This window comes from Bos taurus, chromosome 17 (genome assembly GCF_002263795.3).
Source record: "Bos taurus isolate L1 Dominette 01449 registration number 42190680 breed Hereford chromosome 17, ARS-UCD2.0, whole genome shotgun sequence".
Taxonomy (NCBI): Eukaryota; Metazoa; Chordata; class Mammalia; order Artiodactyla; family Bovidae; genus Bos; species Bos taurus.
The window spans coordinates 69,057,065-69,079,463 of record NC_037344.1 but is presented as its reverse complement, the minus strand read 5'-3'; the positions used below and the strand labels follow the sequence as shown (position 1 = coordinate 69,079,463).

Below are 22,399 nucleotides of genomic sequence, written 5' to 3'. Positions count from 1 at the left end.
GCTAGATAGTCACTGAATCATAAAAGCAGCCCTCAGGAATACAATCTACTCCAGACACTGATTAGGAAGCCTTGTCTTACAGAGTCATTCAGATGTCACAGCATACCTGTGAACTGAGAACATCATGGGAACAGACTGAGGTCAGTCAGGGAACTTGCTCAAGGTGCCACAGCAAGGCAGAGAGAAGACTTGAGTTCTAACACCTGTGCTTGTTATCACACCACCACCCCTTCTAGAATTTGGCTCCCTTGACTCTCCTGCCTCTGATCTCCAGTATCTTCTGACCAGCCAAGCGCTACCCTTCTCTAAATGCTCCCTCTCAAAACAAACTTCCATGTGGCAATATTTTAACCACAAAGACAATCACAAATCTACATCCCCCATTCTCACTTTCCAGGACTCATCTCTCTCAATCCAAAGGTCATCAACTGAAGCTAAAAGCAGTGACTACATTATCTTCCCATAGAATGTCAGAAGAGAGCTTGCCTGGTGGCTCAGTGGTTAAAAAAAAAATGTGCCTGCCAATGCAGGAGACACAGGTTCGATCCCTTGTCCTGGAAGATCCCACAGGCTGTGGAGCAGCTAAGGCCCTTGTGCCACAGCTACTGAGCCTGTGCTCTAGAGCCTGGGAGCCACCACCACTGAGGCCCACTGCCCTAGAGCCCAAGCTCCGCAATAAGAGAAACCACTGCAATGAGACGTCTGTGCACCACAACTACAGTAGGCCCCACTCACCTCAACCAGAGAAAAGTCCATGCAGCAAGGAAGACCCAGCGTAGACATAAGTAAACATTTAAAAAAAACAACGTCAGAAGGATCTTAAAATAGCAAATCCAGCCATTTTTAATCAAAATTTTCTTTTCAGTGTCAACTGAATCATCAGGTAGTGTTGCAGTGAAGTACTGACTGGTACATGACTGGATGAGCAACTCTAACAATAAGGAAGTATGCAGTAGCCTGGAGAGCTCCCTGAACCCACCCCACCCCACCCCCAGGCTAGCAGCGCCAGAGCACAGACCAAGAGCGCTGGGCAGCAGCACCAGAGCAAGCTGGGCCGGCCAGGCTTCCTCACCTGTAGACGACAGCGGGGATGCGCTTCCAGGACCGGAAGCCTGCAACACTTTCCAGTTCTTTGTCAGTGATCCAGGCAGGCACTATGAGCTCCTGTGGATAGCTCCCACACAGCCTAACAGGGTTGGTGAGGAAGAGGGAGAAGGGAAAGAGGAGGAGAGACTCGAGTGAGCCAGGGTAAGGGTGTGCATCAAGCTACCCCAGAGCCAGTTAAAAAGGCAGCAAGGAGCAAGACTTGAAGTTCCGCCCTGCTTAGTGGAGTGGGTTGCCCTGAGTGTTATACACGTCAAGTGATACTATCTTGGATTGTTCCACTTGATGCTGCCTTTTGGAAATCTGGCCATCTTAACAATCAATAAAAAAAAAAGGGAGTTGAGAGGCACTCACTCTACTGTAACCATTGTAACCAATACATGGATCATTTCTAACTACACAGGTACCCAGTTCAACTGCAGAGGTGGAAGTCTGTGTTACTCTACCAGGCCCTCAGTCTTTCAGGGAAACATAAGAAGTGCAAGAGCCCACAGTTTCGACTTCCCAGAGACCTCATAGGATTACTAACATGCTGTTTGATGTGAACCAGACAAGGTGTCCTAATTGTAGGTAACAGGTGCAGCTATGGGTATACAGATGCAGCACGGCGGGTCAGCCCCATATGCATACACAATCACAGCCCCATTAAGCCAAGTCAGTGATGTGAGTATGCTATTAATCATCATTTCTATAAAACACACTTCAGAACTACACTCGGAGGGCGGCGGGGGGGGAAGCCAGTTTTTTTTTAATTTAATTTTTATTTTATCTTACAGTTGACTTACAGTGTTGTGTTTAAAAAAGCTGCTTTCATTAGGGAAAATATTAGTAGGTGTTTTGTTTGTCTTACTTCACTCAATATTCGGATCACTATACTCCTGTCCTCTAAGTATTACATTATCCAGTAGTCAGCTCTTCACCAAGTGAGAGCTGTTCACTTGGCAGATAAGCAGTCTCCAGTATAGGAAAGGTGGGTTATATGTGAGCAAAGCCTGTTGCAGCCTCAGGCTCCCTGAGGACCCCCTCCCACCGTCATTCTCTCCTTTGACTTGTCAGCTGAGAACAGGCCAAGGTATGACTCATCTGTAGCTCCTGATTCTTGGCAACACCTCCTTGGCCAAGGTCCATGTTAAGAGCTGTATATAGTAATTAGCTGTAGTTTTTCCAGCAAAAAATGAAATGCTCTGATGGCTACCCACAAACAGTCCAAGAAAATAGCTATCATAATCTGAGGCAGTTGGAAAGATAAGAGAGTGATTAATGTCTCCAACTGCTGCAGGGAAACTTAAGAGGAGAAGGATACGTTAATTGAAAAATTCTGGACAGTTTTCTTTCATTTTATAGAAATCTGAATCACCAAAATCATAGTTAATTAACTGCCCTTCCCTATCGAAGTTCTTATACGTTCCAAGGAAATATTTAATAATGATTACATTAGTATTTAAAGGTTACACAATCATAGCTATGACATTAGTTTTAGATCAATGAATTAAAGAACAGAATAAGACTTAAGCCTTTTCGTACGATCTGTGGTAAAAGTACGTAAAAACCAGCTCCTAAGTGTTTTATCGAGTAGTGATAAGGACAACAGAAACTGCCTGCCTATAGGTATTTAGACGTACATGTGCCAGAAGAGAGGCCTGGAGGGGAATGGAAGGAAAACTCCAGGATCCTACTAAGTAAAAATCTCTTTCCACTCCAGTGATAGCAATGGAAACAGAAGGCTCAACAAGTACTCTGAAAATCATGCACTTATATTTAATAAATAAAACTCTGTTTTGAAGAAAAATTTTAAATTCAAATGTTCTGCCACATGAGAATTGGGGTTTCTTGACAAGGCAGCGGTCATGGAACACAGGCCACAGGGACCAAACACAACTCACCTGTACTTCTCATTGATGTTAGAGATCCTCCAGGCGTTGTTCATATCAAAACCCATCCGCTCCACCTCGTTTTTAAACCTTGACGTTACATGCTCCCCTAGGGACCAAAGGCAGACAGGAGAAAGGAAGAAATGAGTACGATTTTGCAAAACAGGTGGAATAAAAGCACTGGTATCCTTAGTTTTTTTTTTTTTCTTTTTAAGTATTATAATAAATACCATATTTAGTTTTAAAAAAAATCTCCTGCTGGGCTAAGATTATAAAAAAATGAGGAAATTAATTCTGATCAAGAATATTATCTTCAATTAAAAATAAATTTAAAAAATTAAAAAGGAATTAATATTATCTCATCTAATCACTACTATCAAATTTAAGGGCAGTATCACTGAACGCATGTTACAGAGGATAAAACAGACTGGGGAGATTATTACGGCAGCTCTGTCTGATCCCAAAACCCATGTTCTTGTCACTATACTGGCTAGCTTCCTATTTCCACACTCAGACTGATGGTATACATAAGAAATAAAATCAGTAAGTTCACCAAGACGAGTAATATGGATCTGTAACTCCTCATGAGAAACCCTCTGGGCCAGATTTCAGAAACTGAACTTTCTGGATTTTAAGGTGGTATATGTATTATCAGTTCAGTTGCTCAGTCATGTCCGATTCTTTGAAACCCCATGGACTGCAGCACACCAGGCTTCCCTGTCCCTCACCAACTCCTGGAGTTTGCTCAAACTCAATGTCCATCAAGTTGGTGAAGTCATCCAACCATCTCATCCTCTGTCGTCCCCTCTTCTCCTCCTGCCTTCAATCTTTCCCAGCATCAGCATCTTTTCAAATGAGTCAGTTCTTGGCATCAAGTGGCCAAAATATTGGGAGTTTCAGCTTCAGCATCAGGTCTTTCAATGAACACCCAGGACTGATCTCCTTTAGGATGGACTGGTTGGATGTCCTTGCAGTCCAAGGGACTCTCAAGTCTTCTCCAACACACACTTCAAAAGCATCAATTCTTCGGCTCTCAGCTTTCTTTATAGTCCAACTCTCACATCCATACATGACTACTGGAAAAACCATAGCTTTGACTAGACAGATCTTTGTTGGCAATGCTGGGTTAATGATCTCAAAAGCATTAAACAAACATTAACATCTTTACAGTGCAAAACATGGATAACTCAAACTAAGTGGGTTAAATAAAGCAGCAAATAGCTAGCTCAGATGAAGTCAAATCACCAAATAAAATTAAAATCTTTGATTTTCAGAACCTTATAGATTACAGAATTGCAGTTAAAAGATCATGGGGTTCCCTGGTGGCTCAGTGATAAGGAATCTGCTTGTCCATGCAGGAGATATGAATTCAATCCGTGGTCTAGGAAGATCCCACATGCCTTGGAACAGCCAGGCCTCTGTGCCACAGCTATGAAGCCTGTGCTCCAGAGCCCAGAGTCGCAACTACTGAACCCACAAGCTGCCAACTACTGAAGCCTGCACTTCTACAGCCCATGCTCTGCAACGAGAGAGGCCACCGCAATGACAAGCCCGTGCACCATAGCTAGAGAATAGCCCCCATGAAAAGCCAAGCAATAACAAAAACCCAGCACAGCCAATAAATAAATAATAGATCATAAGACTTTAACTGCCTGTATCCATGAATCTCAAGAAACACCATACTTCTAATCAGAACGCCGAGCATAAAAGAACATCCACCCAAAACAAGTATAATCTGCCTACATTTGCCCTCGTGGATTTGGCTCCTTCTTCCTTAAAGACAGCGAGCTACAAAGGCAGAAATGAACTAAATATAAAAGTCATTAAATCTGAAATATTTCCTTCCATGAGAACAGAGGCCTAGAACAGTAATTTTATGAAGAACAAACAACAACAAACCACTCGGCAGTCCCTCTAACATTTACAGCTTACAGCCTGAGAAGTAAACACTGGCGGGGCCGGGAGAAACTACGTGGCAAAAGCACAGAAGAGCCGCACGGTGACCAAAGCTTTGCTCTCCCCAGGAGAAGAGCTTCAGAGCAGGAAACAGCAACTACCCGAACGACGGACAAGTCTATCAAACTACTTCCCATTTAAACTGCTCTTCTTGAGCTTAAACTAGGTATTGTATGCTTCCTGAAGGAGAGCTATAAAAAGATGAGGTTCAGAGATGCAAGAGGAAATAATCAACTGAATCTATTCCATTCTGGCAAAGTTTTAAAAGCGATATAATCTTTCAAACAGGAAAAAGCTATCTGAATTGGGAGTGCCATCTGTCTACAAACTGTAAGGAATGGTGACCATCAAGAATTCTAGACAGGGAGTCTTTTCACTTATAATCACAATACAAAAGCTGTAAAACTATGGCAACTTCTAAGTTCATTAACTAATGACAAGTTTTCTCCCAACTTGGAATATAGTTCCAAGTCTCTGAAAAATGTAAAAAGGTATTTACTTAGTGGTCATTTACATTAGTACCCCTATCTTAATGGACACCCAGACACCCTCAATAGAACCCTATAAATTCAAGAGTAACCCTCTCCACCTCCCTCCCTTTCTCCTCAGGCAGTTTTCTACATAGAACCACTGCTCAAGAATGGGTTTAGAATTCCCATTCCCAGCATGAAACTGAGCTACAAACAAACATATACTGAGTAGCCATCATTTAAAAAAATCTGTTATTTCAAGTTCCTTGAGAACAAAGAATGAGTTTAAATTCTTTGTATTCTCTAAAGCAGTGACTTCATCAACTTTGAATCCGACCATCACAACCTACAGTAAGAATGTTTTACACCACAATTCAACACAATGTATTTTTTAAGAGTTTCATAAAACAATACTGACCCTTGCTATGTGTGCGACTCATTGATGTTTTCTATCCTAAGTGTTTCATTTCATACTTCATTTCTTAAAACTTCGATTTCATGACCCACTGGTGGATCACAACCTGCAGTTTGAAAACCATTGCTTGAAAAAAAACTGAGCAGCATACTTTACATACACAGAGTAATTCAACTGGCTTTTGCTAAACTGTGAGAAGTTCACTTGTGCTCATCCTGCCAGAAAAGTGCAAGCCAAGCACAAATATTGCTGGGTTTTCCTTAAGAACTCCCTCCCCTCTTAGAATTCTCCTATCTCCACCAATTCAACATCAGATATGCTGTAATACCCCAATTTATTTGTTGCTTTTTATTTCCATTTCGACCCTTCCTATGGGCCTTCCCCATCCCCAAATGAGGTCTGTACCTCTTTAACGTTTTGTATTTCTTATACTACATACAGTCCAGCAATTATTTTAATAATAAAAACTTTTCTTTAAAGCAGTAAGTTCCTCTACCATAAATACAGTTATCAACCAGCAGTCTACAAAAATTTCCCCCCAAAAGTCTAGCTCCCGGGGTGATTCTGAGTACTCACTCACACCTACAGTCATATGTAACCTAAAGGCCTGGGGCAGAAGGGCCAGGCCCGTACCGAGGACGTGAGGAAGATCAGTACCAGAGTCAGAGAAGGTGAGAAACAGCCTCCAGATTTTCAAATATGGAGAGAAGAACCCTTCTTTTCTGTGAACTAAGGGCCCAGTTCAGTTGTCTAGATGTACAATTACTGGACTGCGATCAAACTCGGAAAGCAGACTGCTGACAAGGGCTTTTACTTCATCTAAACAGGCAGCTGCACAACAGTATATGGCCCAGAGTCATGCTGTTCATGGTTAATCAAAAGGTGCTTATCAGGCAATTCACAGAGAAGAGGTCAGAGAGGTGGGTCTGATGCTACTAAACTAGCAACTCAATTGCCCAGTCATCTGTCAGACTCCAGATTAAAGCTCACATACAGAACTACCGCCAAGAAGACAGCTAAAACGAGAAGGATGTTGAGCATACAGCTTGAGTCCATTCTTATTTAGACTTTGAAATGGGGCTAACAGCAGAGTCAGGAGTTTTGCAATGAACTCCAACAGCATTATGGAGACTTCCTCCAAAACAGATTAAGACTTAGAGCAATGTGGCCACAGGATGGCTGGCTAACTATGACAGGTTCAACAGTCAGAAACTAAGATTCACACGAATACAAGGTAATGATATAATTTTCCCATTTCCCTCCTCTCTGACACATTCTACTCTTAATAGGCTAGGCAGAGAAGAGTCCATAAAAGGTTTTAATAACTTCTGAAAGACTCAACTTTTACCCTTCAGAATCTATGCCTGTAATCTCATGTGCTGGGGCAGGTTAAAAAATAGCATGACTTTGAAACATCTCAGGCGCCGTCTCACCTAAAGATGACTTAAAAGAATGTGGTTGTCTGGTCTGCTCCTAACTGGTGAGTAATGCTGTAGCCACTACCAATACTCAACAATATTGGGTAGAGACAGAAGAACTAGGTTGACTGGCTCTAAAAATGCCACCATAGTATTTTTCGAGGGTGAGTTTTCCTCTGTACTTCACAGTGAAAATATATGAAAGGAAAAAGGCATACATATGTATTCAAACCAAGTCACTGAAGTTCAGTAAGACTGCATATGACCTGCAGCAGGTTGACTTCAGTGTGGAACATACATATTAAAAACAAAATACAACCTTTAGTCATAGAGTCAGTTCCAATCAGTTACAATGGTATCATTTTATATATTCATACTTTTCAAAATGTTTTCATAAGCATGACACTTAGGAGGCACTCAAGCATTCACTGAACTGAAACAGAGCTGATTTTCAGAATATACAGATCAGCTTGGGCAGGAAGAAGAAATATGTCCCACACTTTGAAGAACACAGGAAACTGAAGTAAAGAGAGGACACATGGCTTGCCCGGCGCCGTTTTAAAAATTAAATGGTAGAGTATAGGTTTGAATTCCGGTTTTCTAGTCCCTAAATCAGTATTTTGCCCCCCAAATGCCTCCATCCACAAACCCATGAAAAAAACAGGAAACTGTGGATGTCCTGGTGGCCAACGAATACCAAATATCTTCAAGGAAAGAAAGGTCTGGGAACTAAAATCATCTCACCTCAGGACAAAGCCATCTATAATTAATAAACAGGAATTGAGTTCTGACCTGGTACATCTTAGGAATATTCTAAGAGTTGACTCAAATCCTAAAGAAACTAAATTATCAAGGAAATAAGGAATCACCTAACGATGAGGATTTGCAGTCTGTGGTTGTGAGAGAAACAGGTTAGGAGAAATTCAAGCCTTGTTAACTAAACACTGTTAACTAAAACTAAATACTGTTAACTAAAGCCCAAAACTAGGGAATGCCTTTTGGAATTAAGAGCCTTAAACAAATCAAAGTTCTTATATAACATAATACAAGGTACCCACAATAACTTAACATGATACAATGAGGTGCACCCGATAACTTCATTATCCAAGGAGATGGCAGAGATTAAACAATCTAATACTTAAGACGTACTTGGGGGCTTCCCTGGTGACTCAGTGATTAAAGAATCCACCTGCCAATGCCGCAGACCCAGGTTCGATCCCTGATCTGGGAAGATGCCACATGCCATGCAACAGCTGATCCCGCAGCACCACATTTAATGAGCCTGGGCTCCAGGCCCCAGGAGCCGCAACTATCGAGTCCAGGTGCTGGAATTCTTGAAGCCCACGCTCCACAACGAGAGAAGCCACAGCAATGAGAAGCCTGCACGCTGCAACAGAGTAGCCCCCACTGGCCACTACTAGAGGAAAGACTGCACAGCAACAAGCACCCTGTACAGCCAAAAATAAATAAATATTAAAAGAAAAAAAAAAAGACTCCGCCTTGCACCCAGATTCCCTGGTCTGGGAAGATCTCATATGCCACAGAGCAACTCGGCCCGTGCACCACAACTACTGAGCCTGTGCTCTAGAGCCCACGAGCCACACCTACTGAAGCCCACACGCCTGGAGCCCATGCTCCACAACGAAAGCAGCCACTGCAAGGAGAAGCCGTGCCCTGAAATGAAGAGCAGTCAACTAGAGGAAGCCCATGCACAATCATGAAAACCCACCACCGCCAAAAAATAAAGTCTGAGAAATGTGCATTTAAAAAAAAGGAAAAGATGTAATGGGGACTTCTCTGGTTGTCCAGTGGTTAAGATTCCGTGCTTCTACTGCAGGAAGCACAGATTTGATCCCTGGTCAGAGCAATGAGGGAGACCTGGGTTCGATTCCTGGGTTGGGAAGATCCCCTGGAGAAGGGAAAGGCTACCCATTCCAGTACTCTGGCCTGGAAAATTCAGTCCATGGACTGTATAGTCCATGGGGTCGCAGAGTCAGACATGACTTTTTCACAGGGAATTAAGATCCCATATGCCGTGTGATGTGGCCAAATAAAAACAACTTAAAAAAAAAAGATGTAATGGCTAAAAATTTAGCAAATATACATGTAAAATTCACAAATTAATTGGATTTAAAATAACTTTAAAAACTCAAAAAAAAAAAAAAAAAAAAAAACCTGAAAAGACCCATAAACAAACAAAAAAAAACCCAATGGCATATAAAGAAGGAAAAAGAAAGATGGAACAGATAAAGAAGTGAAGTGAGAGAGTGCTTAGGCACATTTTCATCACCTTCCAAGGCCACTTGTTGGTGATTTGTGGGAACCACTGTGGATTCCCCTGGCTGACCAGGCTTGTGGGAAGCTCAGATTCCTAAGACTTTCCCTGAGGCTCCCCAAGGGCAGCTGCCTGTTTTTCACCTCATATCCACAGCACATCTTACAATCAGTTCCCAATAACCAAGAACTGCTTTCAAGTTCTGGCTCTGTCGATGCCCTGCAGTTCAGTTCAACTGCTCAGTCGTGTCCAACTCTTTGCAACCCAATGGACTGCAGCACGCCAGGCCTCCCTGTCCCTCACCAACTCCTGGAGCTTACTCAGACTCATGTCCATCGAGTCAGTGATGCCATCCAACCATCTCATGCTCTGTCGTCCCCTTCTCCTCCAGCCTTTTCAATCTTTCCAGCATCAGGGTCATCTCCAATGAGTCAGTTCTTCACGTGAGGTGGCCGAAGTATTGGAGCTTCAGCTTGAGTCCTTCCAATGAATATGCAGAACTGATTTCTTTTAGGATTGACTGGTTTGATCTCCTTGCAATCCAAAGGAATCTCAAGATTCTCCCAACACCACAGTTCAAAAGCATCAATTCTGCAGTGCTCAGCTTTCTCCATGGTCCAACTCTCACGTCCGTACACATGACTAGTGGAAAGACCATAACTTTGGCTATACGGACCTTTGTCAGTAAAGTAATGTCTCTGGTTTTTAATATGCTGTTGAGGTTGGTCATAGCTTTTCTTCCAAGGAGCAAGCATCTTTTAATTTCATGGCTGCAGTCACCATCTGCAGTGATTCTGGAGCCCCAAAAAATAAAGTCTGTCATTGTTTCCCCATCTATTTGCCATGAAGTGATGGGACTGGATGCCATGATCTTCGTTTTTTGAATGTTGAGCCAGCTTTTTCACTCTCCTCTTTTACTTTTATCAAGAGGCTCTCTAGTTCTTCTTCGCTTTCTGCCATAAGGGTGGTGTCATTTGCATATCTAAGGTTATGATGTTTCTCCTTGTAATCTTGATTCCAGCTTGTGCTTCATCCAGCCCCACGTTTTGCATGATGTACTCTGCATATAAGTTAAATAAGCAGCGTGACGGTATACAGCCTTGACGTACTCCTTTCCCAATTTTGAACCAGTCCATTGTTCTATGTCTGGTTCTAACTGTTGCTTCTTGACCTGCGTACAGATTTCTCAGGCAGGTATGGTGGTCTGGTATTCCCATCTCTTGAAGAATTTTCCACTGTTTGCTGTGATCCACACAGTCAAAGGCTTTATCGTAGTCAATGAAGATGTTTTTCTGGAATTCTCTTGCTTTTTCTATGATCAAACAGATGTTGGCAATTTGATCTCTGGTTCCTCTGCCTTTTCTAAATCTAGCTTAAACATCTGGAAGTTCTTGGTTCATGTACTGTTGAAGCCTAGCATGGAGAATTTTGAGCATTACTTTGCTAGCATGTGAGATGAGTACAATTGTGTGGTAGTCTGAATATTCTTTGGCATTGCCTTTCTTTACAATTAGACTGAAAACTGACCTTTTCCAGTCCTGTGGCCACTGCTGAGTTTTCCCAATTTGCTCGAATATTGAGTGCAGCACCTTCACAGCATCATCTTTGAGGATTTGAAATAGCTCAGCTGGAATTCCATCACCTCCACTAGGCTTTGTTTGTAGTGATGCTTCTTAAGGGTCACTTGATCTCGCACGCCAGGATGTCTGGCTCTAAGTGCCTGATCACACCATCGTGGTTATCTGGGTCATGAAGATCTTTTTTGTGTAGTTCTTCTGTATATTCTTGCCACCTCTTCTTAATATCCTCTGCTTCTGTTAGGTCCATACTGTTTCTGTCCTTTACTGTGCCCATCTTTGCATGAAATGTTTCCTTGGTATCTCTAATTTTCTTGAAGAGATCTCTAGTCTTTCCCATTCTATTGTTTTCCCCTATTTCTTTGCACTGATCACTTAAGAAGGCTTCCTTATCTTTCTCCTTGCTATTCTTTGGAACCCTGCATTCAGATGCTTATATCTTTCCTTTTCTTCTTTGCCTTCTGCTTCTCATCTTTTCTCAGCTATTTGTAAGGCCTCCTCAGACAACCATTTTGCCTGTTTGCATTTCTGTTTCTTGGGGATGGTTTTGATCATGGCCTCCTATACAATGTCAGGAACCTCCATCCATAGTTCTTCAGGCATTCTGTCTATCACATTTAATCCCTGAATCTATTAGTCACTTCCACTGTATAACCGTAAGGAATGTGATTTAGGTCATACCTGAATGGTCTAGTGGATTTCTCTACTTTATTCAATTTAAGTCTGAATTTTGCAATAAGGAGTTCATGATCTGAGCCACAGTCGGCTCCTGGTCTTGTTTTTGCTGACTGTATAGAGCTTCTCCATCTTTGGCTACAAAGAATAAAATCAATCTGATTTCGGTGTTGACCATCTGCTGATGGCCATGTGTTGTTAGAAGAGGGTGTTTGCTATGACCAGTGCATTCTCTTGGCAAAACTCTGTTAGCCTTTTACCTGCTTCATTTTGTACCTCAAGGCCAAACTTGCCTGTTACTCCAGGTAGCTCCTGACTTCCTACTTTTGCATTTTAGTTCCCTATGATGAAAAGGACATCTCTTTTTGGTGTTAGTTGTAGAAGGTCTTTTAGGTCTTCATAGAACCATTCACCTTCAGCTTCTTTGGCATTAGTGGTTGGGGCACAGACTTGGATTACTGTGATATTCAATGATTTGCCTTGGCAACAGACAGAGATCATTCTGTCATTTTGAGATTGCACCCAAGTACTGCATTTCAGACTCTTTTTGTTGACTATGAGGATTGCTCCATTTCTCCTAAGGGATTCTTGCCCACAGTAGTACATATAATGGTCATCTGAATTGAATCCACCCATTTCAGTCCATTTTAGTTCACTGAACCCTGAATGTCGATGTTCACTACTGCCATCTCCTGTTTGACCACTTCCAATTTATCTTGATTCATGGACCTGACATTCCAGGTTCCTGTGTGATACAGTTCTTCATAGCATCAGACTTTACTTCCATCACCAGCCACATCCACAATTGGGCGTTGTTTTCACTTTGGCTCAGCCTCTTCATTCCTTCTGGAACTATTTCTCCACTCTTCTCCAGTAGCATATCAGGCACCTACCAACCCAGTGAGTTCATCTTTCAGTATCACATCTTTTTACCTTTTCATACTGTTCATAGGGTTCTCAAGGCAAGAATACCAAAGTGGTTTGCCATTCCCTTCTCCAGTAGACCACGTTTTGTCAGAACTCTCCAACGTGACCCATTCGTCTTGGGTGGCCCTACAAGGCGCGGCTCATAGTTTCATTGAGTGGGACTGTGCAATAGGCTTGGCCTCTGGTCTTCATTTCTTTGGCTCCCAAAACAGAAACACCAGGCTACTCTGACCGTTTGACAAGGTCATGAGGGTCAAACAAAAGTATATCGTAAAGAACCTTTAAAAATATATATGTTTGCTATGATTTAATTAAACATATGAACCAAAAGCTTTGACCAGTAAATGAGACAGGAAACAAAAGGAGACAGGCTTAGTTAGATTAGCCTCCCATGTTTAACACAACCCAGAGCAGGAGTGTTAAGATCAAAGGTTCAGGATTGAAAATTGAGGTTAAAGGAAAAAAAATCTCTAAAGTAAACTGTATTAGAAGGAAACTCACATCGTTTCACAGCCTAGCAATTCAAGTCATTGTTTTCAAGCTGAACATATCTTTTAAGACTCAGTGCTAGATCAGCAAACTTCTATTTATGGCAACACACAATTTCTAGAAAATTACACACAGAGAAACGACATAAACTTGGTCAGAGCCATTTTTGAGAGAGAAACATGGTGAATATGACAGAAATTTCATAAGGAGTCAGGAAGTCTGGAACCCAGACTCCTAGATTACCTACAAAAGGTAATCTAGGTCTTGAAAATTCAAAGACAGCAAAAGGTCACTTTGTAATCCATTATTCTGTGGCCTAACCTCACACCTCTACCTTCGTTAATGCTACTTGCTCTAAAATTCTTTTCCCCATTCTATTATCAATAACAGTTTTCCAATCTTCAAAGCCTACTCAAATGCCACTTCTAACGTGAAGTCTTCACAAACAACACTCATGGCTCTTTTCCAGTGGGTTTCCATAACACCCATACCCTCAGTATTTTTAGTCAGGCTCAGTAAATTGGGATGTCAATTCTTCCCCATGAAAAGTAGAAAACATCTTATAATGAGCTTAGAAGAGCGATGAGCACAAGCTAGGTGCACCGTGCAAAGTACACTGCTTAATAAATAGGTCAATTTTAGGAGTCTCATTTCATGTAAGGGTGTCTCAAGCAGTAATTCAGTAAAGCCACCATCTGCACATTTAGAAAGGCCTACCTGGCCTGCACAGGTCTCCGTGTTGCTCTTTTTCACTGGCGTAGACCTCCATGCACCAAGCATGGTATGCAAATGAGAAGAGGTCTTCTATTTTAGCAGGTGGTCGTATTGCATTGTTCAGTCTCTTAAGCCACTCTTGACACTGCTCAAAGGTTGAGAACTGACACCTTTGTAAAGCCAAACAAGTACAAATGTAATCAGAAGACAGCTGACAATGAAACCTAAGGGAAGCCACCATTTCAAGAGTGCCTACTCACAGTGAAATGATAATTACAGTTAAAAGCATTAGTCTAGATAGAGGTGGTCTAATGTTTATGATTTGTAATTTGAAAAAACACATCGAACAAATTTTAGTCAATGATGCAAAATGTCGAGAAGAAGAAAGCTAGACATGTGGACCAATAAAATCTTTTTTTTTAAGACTAAAGTTTTTAAGACTAATAAAATCTCTTCTGAGACTGACAAGTGAAAATTATTAAAGTAAAATAGGAGTCCCTCTTCCAGGAATGGGGTTTCATTCCACATCTCCTACCAAAGCTTTATGGTTGTCCCTCTCAAGAAATATGTTCAGTTTTTGTTTTGTTATGACATATCACGCCAAACTCAGAAACAGTTCACAGTACTACTTTTAGCCAATTAGGGAATAATTTCAAAATTAATCTACTTAGCAATTAAAATAACTCAGCAACTTTAGATTGAAAATAAGATACATTACACTGAAACTCTCAGCTGTGACCATGTAGAGACCAAACAATTCTATTATCAAGTGCAATTTTCAGTGCATATATAAACTAGGAGATTAAAATAATTTGAAATAATTAAAAGTGTAAAAAAAATACTTAATCTTTTCAAATGCAGTATTTAAAATTGAATAATTAATATACAAGCTTTTTAAACTGTAAGTTATAACCAGTATCTATCAAAAGCAAGCCAAATCTCAATGGCTAAAAAGCAACTTAAATATTTACCTTAAAACCAAGGAGGAATCAACTATACTCCAATAAAAATTTGAAAAAAAACAAACAAGGAGGTCACTTAAACCTCTCTCTTACCCCAACTAGTGTGACTTATCAACACGCCCACACACGATGTTTACTGGCACTCTAGGTCATACAAATAGAACAAAAGCTCAGGGAGCTAAAAACTGGGAGAGCTACTAAATTTAAAATGCATTTCAGTCATCCCTTTCCAACCCTTATAATGAAGATTAGATCAGATAAAGCCAACACTAAAGAAATTTGATGAGCAGCAGGACATCTGTAGAGTCTTAAAGTGCCTCCCAGACGGCTATCAGTTGCAATGGAGAAAATACAAGAATTACACAGAAAGTGGGTGATTCCTTGAAAGAATGATCAAAACTAACATCACTAGTAAGGAACAGGTGGGCACTGTTTGCCTCCAGCTGTAATACAATATCCTGAAGAGGACACAACCTCACGTTACAGCTGAAAATGTACAACCTCAATTTATTCCTGAGGAAACACTGGACACAAAATAAGCATTCTATTATAATAAAAGATTGTTTTCTTCAAAGTGCTAATGCCAAAAAGATAAAGAAAGGTGATGGAAAACATTCCAGATTAAAGAAAGGTATAGAATCATGGCAACTAAATATAGTACGTGACCTTGACTGAATCTTGTTCTGAATGAGGTAGGGGCAATGCTATGAAGGGCATTATCTGGCCAACTGACAGAATTAGAACATGTGTAGCAGACTGGATAAAAGTATCACGAGTGTAAAACTGTGAAGCTGATAATGATACTGTGGTTATGTAAGAAAATACCCCTATTCTTAAGAAAGCACACTAAAGTATTTTGGGGCAAAGAGCCATGATTACATAACTTACTTTCAAATTGTTCAGAACAAGAATTTCTCACACACACACAAAATAACACAAATGGGGTAAAATGTTAACAGTACTAGTGCTCTTTACGATTTTTATGTTTGTACTTATTTTGCAAATTTACAGTTATATCCAAATAAAAAAGAAAACATATCTTTCCAGTAGCAAAGCAGCCTGAAGATAAAATATTTCAGGGACTAACTACTCAGAAAATGTTTGTAACTAGGCTGACCCTCAAAAGCAGTTTTTGTTATCAAATCATGAATCCACCCTTTAAAAAGTATTTTCCACACTAAACAACAGCATAAACACGTCACATACCTGATAACTTTGCAGTCTTTGCAAGTCAAATGAAGCTGAAATATATCTCGGCATTCAACACTTTCTATAAGCTGCAATGGAATCTGCAATTAAAAAAAGATGAAGTTCCCTTAGTCAAAAAGGCATTGCCCCTGCGGTTCTGCAATGTGTCCAAGAGTGATCAGCGAGCTCTACAGGAGAAAGCAGCACAGAACTGCACATTCATCTGAACCAACAGCACTCAAGTGATTTACTCAGTGACTTAGGCTTCCCTTCCTCAGTCTCTCAACAATGCCCTCAAGTCACTTCACAGCACAAGGACAACAAACAAAGAGGCACCACATCTAGAAGAACAAGGAAATACAGAAATGTGTCATCTCTCTGGCAACAAACTTACAGTCTCCTTTTCTCAAAGTACTACTTTACGATGCTAGAGCTAGCTGTGATGTGTGGTAACACAGAAGCTGAAGGGAATCAGAACAGTTAATCCTGTCCTGTTGACAAAAAAGAGCTGCAGATCAAGATTCTAGTGGGACTATACTTGTCGCCTATCCCAAGGTGGGCCTGGGCCTTTGTGTCAGCAAAGCAGCAACATGAAAAAGACTGGAGGTCTGAACTGCCTGCGGTAGCACAGAAAACCCAAGACAGCAGACGGAGCTGCTGGTCAGGCGCTCTGCTCAGCAGAAGAGGAGGGACAGCTCTCACAGTGGCCTAATCGGGTAGGTTTAATGTGTTTCAAAAGACAAGCTGAGGAGCCCTGTTTGCCAAGTAGGGCTCAAGGTATGAGTAAGCTGGGATGGTTCTCTCCCTGCCAATCTGGTCATCGGATACTGAAACAAGATCAGTATGACAGTGGACGGGGATCAGAGAAGGGAGGCAGATAGGAGGGAAAGCATCTGAAGAGGGTGATAAATCCTCAAGCTGTCGTTAGAATCTTCCTTCTGTCCCTCAACTTTTCCTGACTCAACCCTTGACCTCAAAAACTTCCAATTTCCAAAACTTCTAAAGAGAACCTGGTAAAAATTGTAGCGGATACTCTTACTCATTGAAAAAGGATCTTTTTACGCTGTATCAAGCCCAATCAAAATACGGCTCTGGGAGCTGCAAGGAGCATTCTGGCAATTCGTGTTTTGCATGAGAAAGAGGAGGCACTCTCCTCCAGCACAGACAGAAACAAGAGCACACTGCCTGACAGGGCGGCCTGCTGCGAGCTGAGCCCGCTTCAGAAGCAGGCTTCCGGCAAACCCTGCCCCACCATGTGGTCACCAGAGCCGGCTGGGAACTCTCAGAACAAGGATGTGGAGATCGAAAAGAAGCCCGTATGATGGACATGTCGGACAAACAAAAAGAAACTGGGGCAGGGATTCAAAAAGAGAAGAAAACAAAATAGTGTTACTCAGGTAATGGCTGAGAGTTCTACCTCAGAAGAGAGCCTTCTAGATTTATCTACAAAATTCCCTTATAATAGGACCAGAAGTAAGAGAAAGACACAGAATTTCTGCCTGTGTTCAGAGAAAGAAAAAGGATCTTTGGCCCTCTGTTTTTAAGTCCTTTACCCCAAGGTGCTGTGAGAAACTGGAGCTGAAGCAGTTAAAAATTCTTTTAAGACCTGTACATCTAAGAAGGAAAAACAACCACCTATCAGTAGGGATAAACTGTGAAGGGGAACAGGAGATTAAGAGATCAGACGGGGACACTGATTTTTCCTCAGGCCAGTCCTCTGCATATCCTGTAGCACTCATGTTAGGTTTTTTGTTTTTAAACCTGCAGTCCCCATTCTCCCCCAATACTCCCCCAAAACAAAGAGAAAAAGAGGTGCCAGACTGGCAATTCAGAGGCCTGAGTTCTAATTTCAATTTTCTAAAACTTTATCAACCAAAATTCTGCCTTCTTATCGACTTCCTTGGACAATCCTCTAACCTTCCCACATGCCACCACACCAGCCTGTGCTTTCTGGTGGTCCCAGCTTAGGAAGGTCCAGGCACAGGGAATGGGAAGAGCCTGGGGTGGAGTGAGAGTGAGTTTTACAAATCCACAGGCTCTCACAGCAATCACTTGCTCCATGTCCCCTCCAACACCCTACCTTATAGCCAGAAAACCTGAAAACCAACTAACATTATTACCAGATGCTGGCCTGTGCTATTTTGCTACAAAGAATAAATTTTTATATCCCTACTATTTGGACTAGATCTAGCCCAAGAGCCTAGCTAGGTTCAGACTTCTAAAATACAAAGATGCAACCCTTCAGAGCATGCAAAACATTTGCTACCTACATGCTTCCAATATATAATTTTTCACGTATTTTAATACTGCAAACTTAAGAAAGAAGGATAAAAACACTGGTTGCTAGTATACAGATCCTACCAAATCACAAGAAACAACCATGTGTATTCAAGTCACAGATACAGAATACAGATTTTAATAATCATGCAGATTATCACATGCAAGGAACTTTAATATGCAGCAAGAACAAGGACATAAAAGAGAAACACTTGATTTTGTATCAAATGAACAGCTCTCTTTTTTCTTCCCCTTTCATCTCAATGATACTCTTCAATGCACCCACGCCAACCTCGAGATTGCCTTCCTTTGAAAAAGGTGGAGCTAGCTGGCTTTTCCTCTTCATACAGCCAACCAAAATATAAAATAAGCTTCTCTACTTCTTTAAAGGCAAGTCCATGGATTCAGGTTTCTCAACTTTCATCACATATGAGGAGGATCCTTAGCATTTCTGTCACTAGACATACCCCAAAGCAAAGAAATACAGGTTCATGAGGCAGACCATTTGATAGCTCAGGAAGGTTAAGACACTCCACCAAAGCTAGTGGCAGAGCCAGGACCAGAATCCATGACTGCCCTCCAGCTCAGGGCCCTTCCAACATACATGGTGCTCCGTTCTTCCTCTAGGATGCCACTCCCTTCTGTGTAAGCCCTACCTTAGGTCTTCTTTCACTATTAAGCAGCCTCTTCACCAGGGATCTTAAGAGGAAAACAGAATGTAAACCAACCAAGATTCTACAGAGGCAATTCTAAGAAATTTGAAGTCACAATCATATCCTCCCTAACCCAATGACTCAGTGCTTTGCAACTCATCCTTGTTTTGCTCCTTTCTTCTCTGCCTTCTACTTGCCAGGCAATTCTCTCTCCCATTACAGTGCTTTTCTTCTTATAAAACCTACCAAACTCATGCTTAAAATACATCAAACACACTCCAGTGCTGTTAAACAATTCCTCTAAAGGTCAAAAGTTACATCACATACACCAAAACTCACGAGAGCATCAATCCAAAAGAGCAGGACAGCGGCAGTTTAAAAACATAATAGACATGCATAAGAGACTCGCAGTACTCGTTCCAGAGGGAATTTTGTTATTTCCTACTGTATTTACCATAATTCATTCTGGGTCTGTATGTGTGTGAATTACTAAGTACCAGAATTTAAAAGTGGGATAATGTATACTTTTTAATAACAAATGCCCTTTTTATAGACTGAATGGGGAAGTATTAACCTTGCATACACATGGCAAGTAAAAATGGCAGTAACAGAGTAAAAATAATTTAATGAGTCTTAACCTAAAATCTATATAACACATCGTGGATTATCTGGGTTCTAACGATTTAAAAACCAGTCGGAAGAAAATGGTCACAGGTTAAAGACTCAAATTCTTTATTGCTCACTTCTGGTATTTACAACGTACTCTTCCAACACGGGTTTTCAGAAGCCTCCTCTGATTTATGAATGCTAAGACCAAAGGGCATTGTTAACAATAACCTACTTCTGATGCTTGGAGAGTAACCAAGATTTTCAATGTACAACAATTAGGCAATGTAAAAAATGTGGGAAATGCTAAGGAAGGTGTTTCCAGGTACACTTCCAGCTTATTCCTAAGAAGCATTAACAGACCAGTCTAGAAATGAGAGTTTTAATGTCCTTTTAAATACTAATGTTGTCTTTACTTCTGGTTGAAATTCAGTTGACATTTTTTGAAAGTCACAATTCCATCTGCTCATGGGACTATAGGGCTTTACCGCACTCCACAAATTGTCCTCATGTACAAAACCAGTAGAACTGTCTCTGATAGGAGGAAAGGGACTCATGCAGAGAGGACACACTTGCTGATTTGCAAGGGGAGCATCTGACACGCAAACCAGTTTGTTTCAAGCACAGGTGCAACAACCGCCTACAATTCTCATGCTACTTACTGGGATTTCAGAAGCAGCAGACTGAGAGGCGGTCTATTGAATTACACAACAAAAATCATTTTAAAATTTCATTATCTTCACTTGAACACTTATTTGTAAATTAGCTGAGCAAAGAAATATACCTATACATATGTAAAAATACAGTTTGGGAAAAGCACGGAATAGGAGCAATTCATACCTTAAATGCTACAACTGAACTATACTAGAGGTTCTTTACCCTAGAAATTGGAAACTTGATATAATGTATGTGCATTACAATAACGATGTATTTCAATGTGCTGTGAGATTAAGAGAATATATGATATCAGACAGCTATGTCAAGCTTGATGGTGTAAGTCATTTAAGAGTTACATGTGTTCATTTGAAAACATACAAAATGATGCAAACTGCAGCATGCCACAATACATACTGACGCATCTGAGTTTTGATGGTTGATATATGTTTGATTTAGATTTAGTAACTTTTACGGGAGGGGTCTCTTAATATCACAGATTTTACTGAAATACTCATCTGCTGAGGGAGGACCAGAATAGGAGGAGCCATGGTTTCCTGGAGTAACCACAGGTTTTAGGAGCCCAGCACTAACTGTGATGTCATTAACTTATTTGTACAAAGAAGTCCTAGTCTCTCCCAATCTGAATTACTTAAAATCAGTGCAACTACAAAATACTTTTGCACAACCATTTTTCGGTGCAAAGCCATTATCTTGGGCTTTTAAAAAAGTGACAAGCAGACTCTGTGCCTTAGAGGGTTATCATGCTAAATGGAAAACACTTTTCGGTGAAGAAGTGGGTCCCAAGTAAAAACAAGGGTAAGTTTTCTTAAGCACTGTATCTCAATCACAGTTGGGGGACCAACAATTGCAGTAAGCAGCCTACTCATACAGCTGTTGTCAGAGAAAAAGATGATGCAGGCTTAGAGAAAAAGATGACTTACAACAAGCTTTAAACCCGGAAAGGATTTTAAAATGCTCTAATATCTATTTCAAACCCATTATTAACTCCAATTCACTTAATATTTACTGAATACCATGGCACAAGTAAACACATTGGATTCTAAAGATACAAAGATGAACAAACAAAAAATTACAACATATCTGGTAAAAGTTGTCAAACTGTGTTCAAGACCCAGAAAAAGCCAGAAGAGAGGGTAATAAACTGTCAGGGAGGGAACGGGGACTGAGAAAGGCTTCACAGAAGAATATCATCACCTGAGCTGGGTTCTGACAGATGAAGAAAAGTTCCTTGGGTAGGAGAAGAGAGAACTCAGAGGTATAAGGTGTGTCTGAGTCCAAAGAGGGTGGTTTTACTAATACAAAGGGGAGAAGGGGAGAGAGAGGGAGACAGAAAAGCTGTGAAGGACCAAGGATCACACCACTTAGGGTGACACCGTGTTAAGTGATTTCATTTTAGAAGTAATCAAGAAAGACTGAAGGCCTTTAGGTTGGTGAATGACATGCTCCAATCCATGCTTTCTCTCCAATAGATCCTTTACCCCAACAGATCTAAAAACAGTCTCTGAAATACTTGGCCGTAAACCAAAAAGCTGAGAAACAGGACTGCGTGAAAAAATGCAATGATACAAAACTACATTATCTCCACATGCAATTTAATTAAATTTCACCAATTCTAGACATTTAAACACAAAATTAAATTGGGTGATTCTACTAAATATTGCTGTCATTACTTCCACAGGAGCTAGTAGGGTCTGGTTGCTGGGATGTTATAGGAGATTCCATCCTGTCCCCTCTTATCAGGGCTACTCAATTCCAAACAGACCCTTCTGAACAGTGGTACATGGTATGAAAGCACAATATGCCTCTTGCCTTGATGAATCCAGTGTGTATTTTTAGCTGACAGACAGAAAACTAAGACAAGAGCTATGATCATAGCCCAATTCTACAGGCCAGAAGGAATTCAGGCCATAGTGACTCCTAGATGTAAACGCTTAACTGCACAGAACAGTAATCAACACTAAAACAATAAATGCCAACCACAAAGAAAATGTCAGCCATTCGAGTCTTGACAAGGAAAAATATGATGAAGGAATTGGGTAACTTTTGGATGGCTGAGTAAAACAACTTTCTAAGAATCCCAAAATGAGCTCCCAAACACACTATCTGAATGAAGGGACAGTCATGAGCTTTTATAAGATGTCATA

The 22,399-nt window shown here is 40.9% G+C and overlaps 1 protein-coding gene across 17 annotated transcripts in view; it reads right to left on the bottom strand.

Moving 5' to 3' along the window:
- Positions 1–22,399, bottom strand: part of MTMR3 (myotubularin related protein 3) — a 131,428-nt gene that overhangs the window by 23,275 nt on the left and 85,754 nt on the right. For 10 of the 17 annotated variants that reach the window (XM_059876098.1, XM_005218080.5, XM_005218082.5 and 7 more), the window contains 5 exon segments: positions 20,240–20,272; positions 16,060–16,142; positions 13,895–14,061; positions 2,988–3,084; positions 1,073–1,186 (listed from right to left, as the gene is read on the bottom strand). In XM_059876098.1, the coding sequence (XP_059732081.1) occupies positions 1,073–1,186; positions 2,988–3,084; positions 13,895–14,061; positions 16,060–16,142; positions 20,240–20,272 (494 nt within the window). 17 annotated transcript variants of the gene reach the window in all.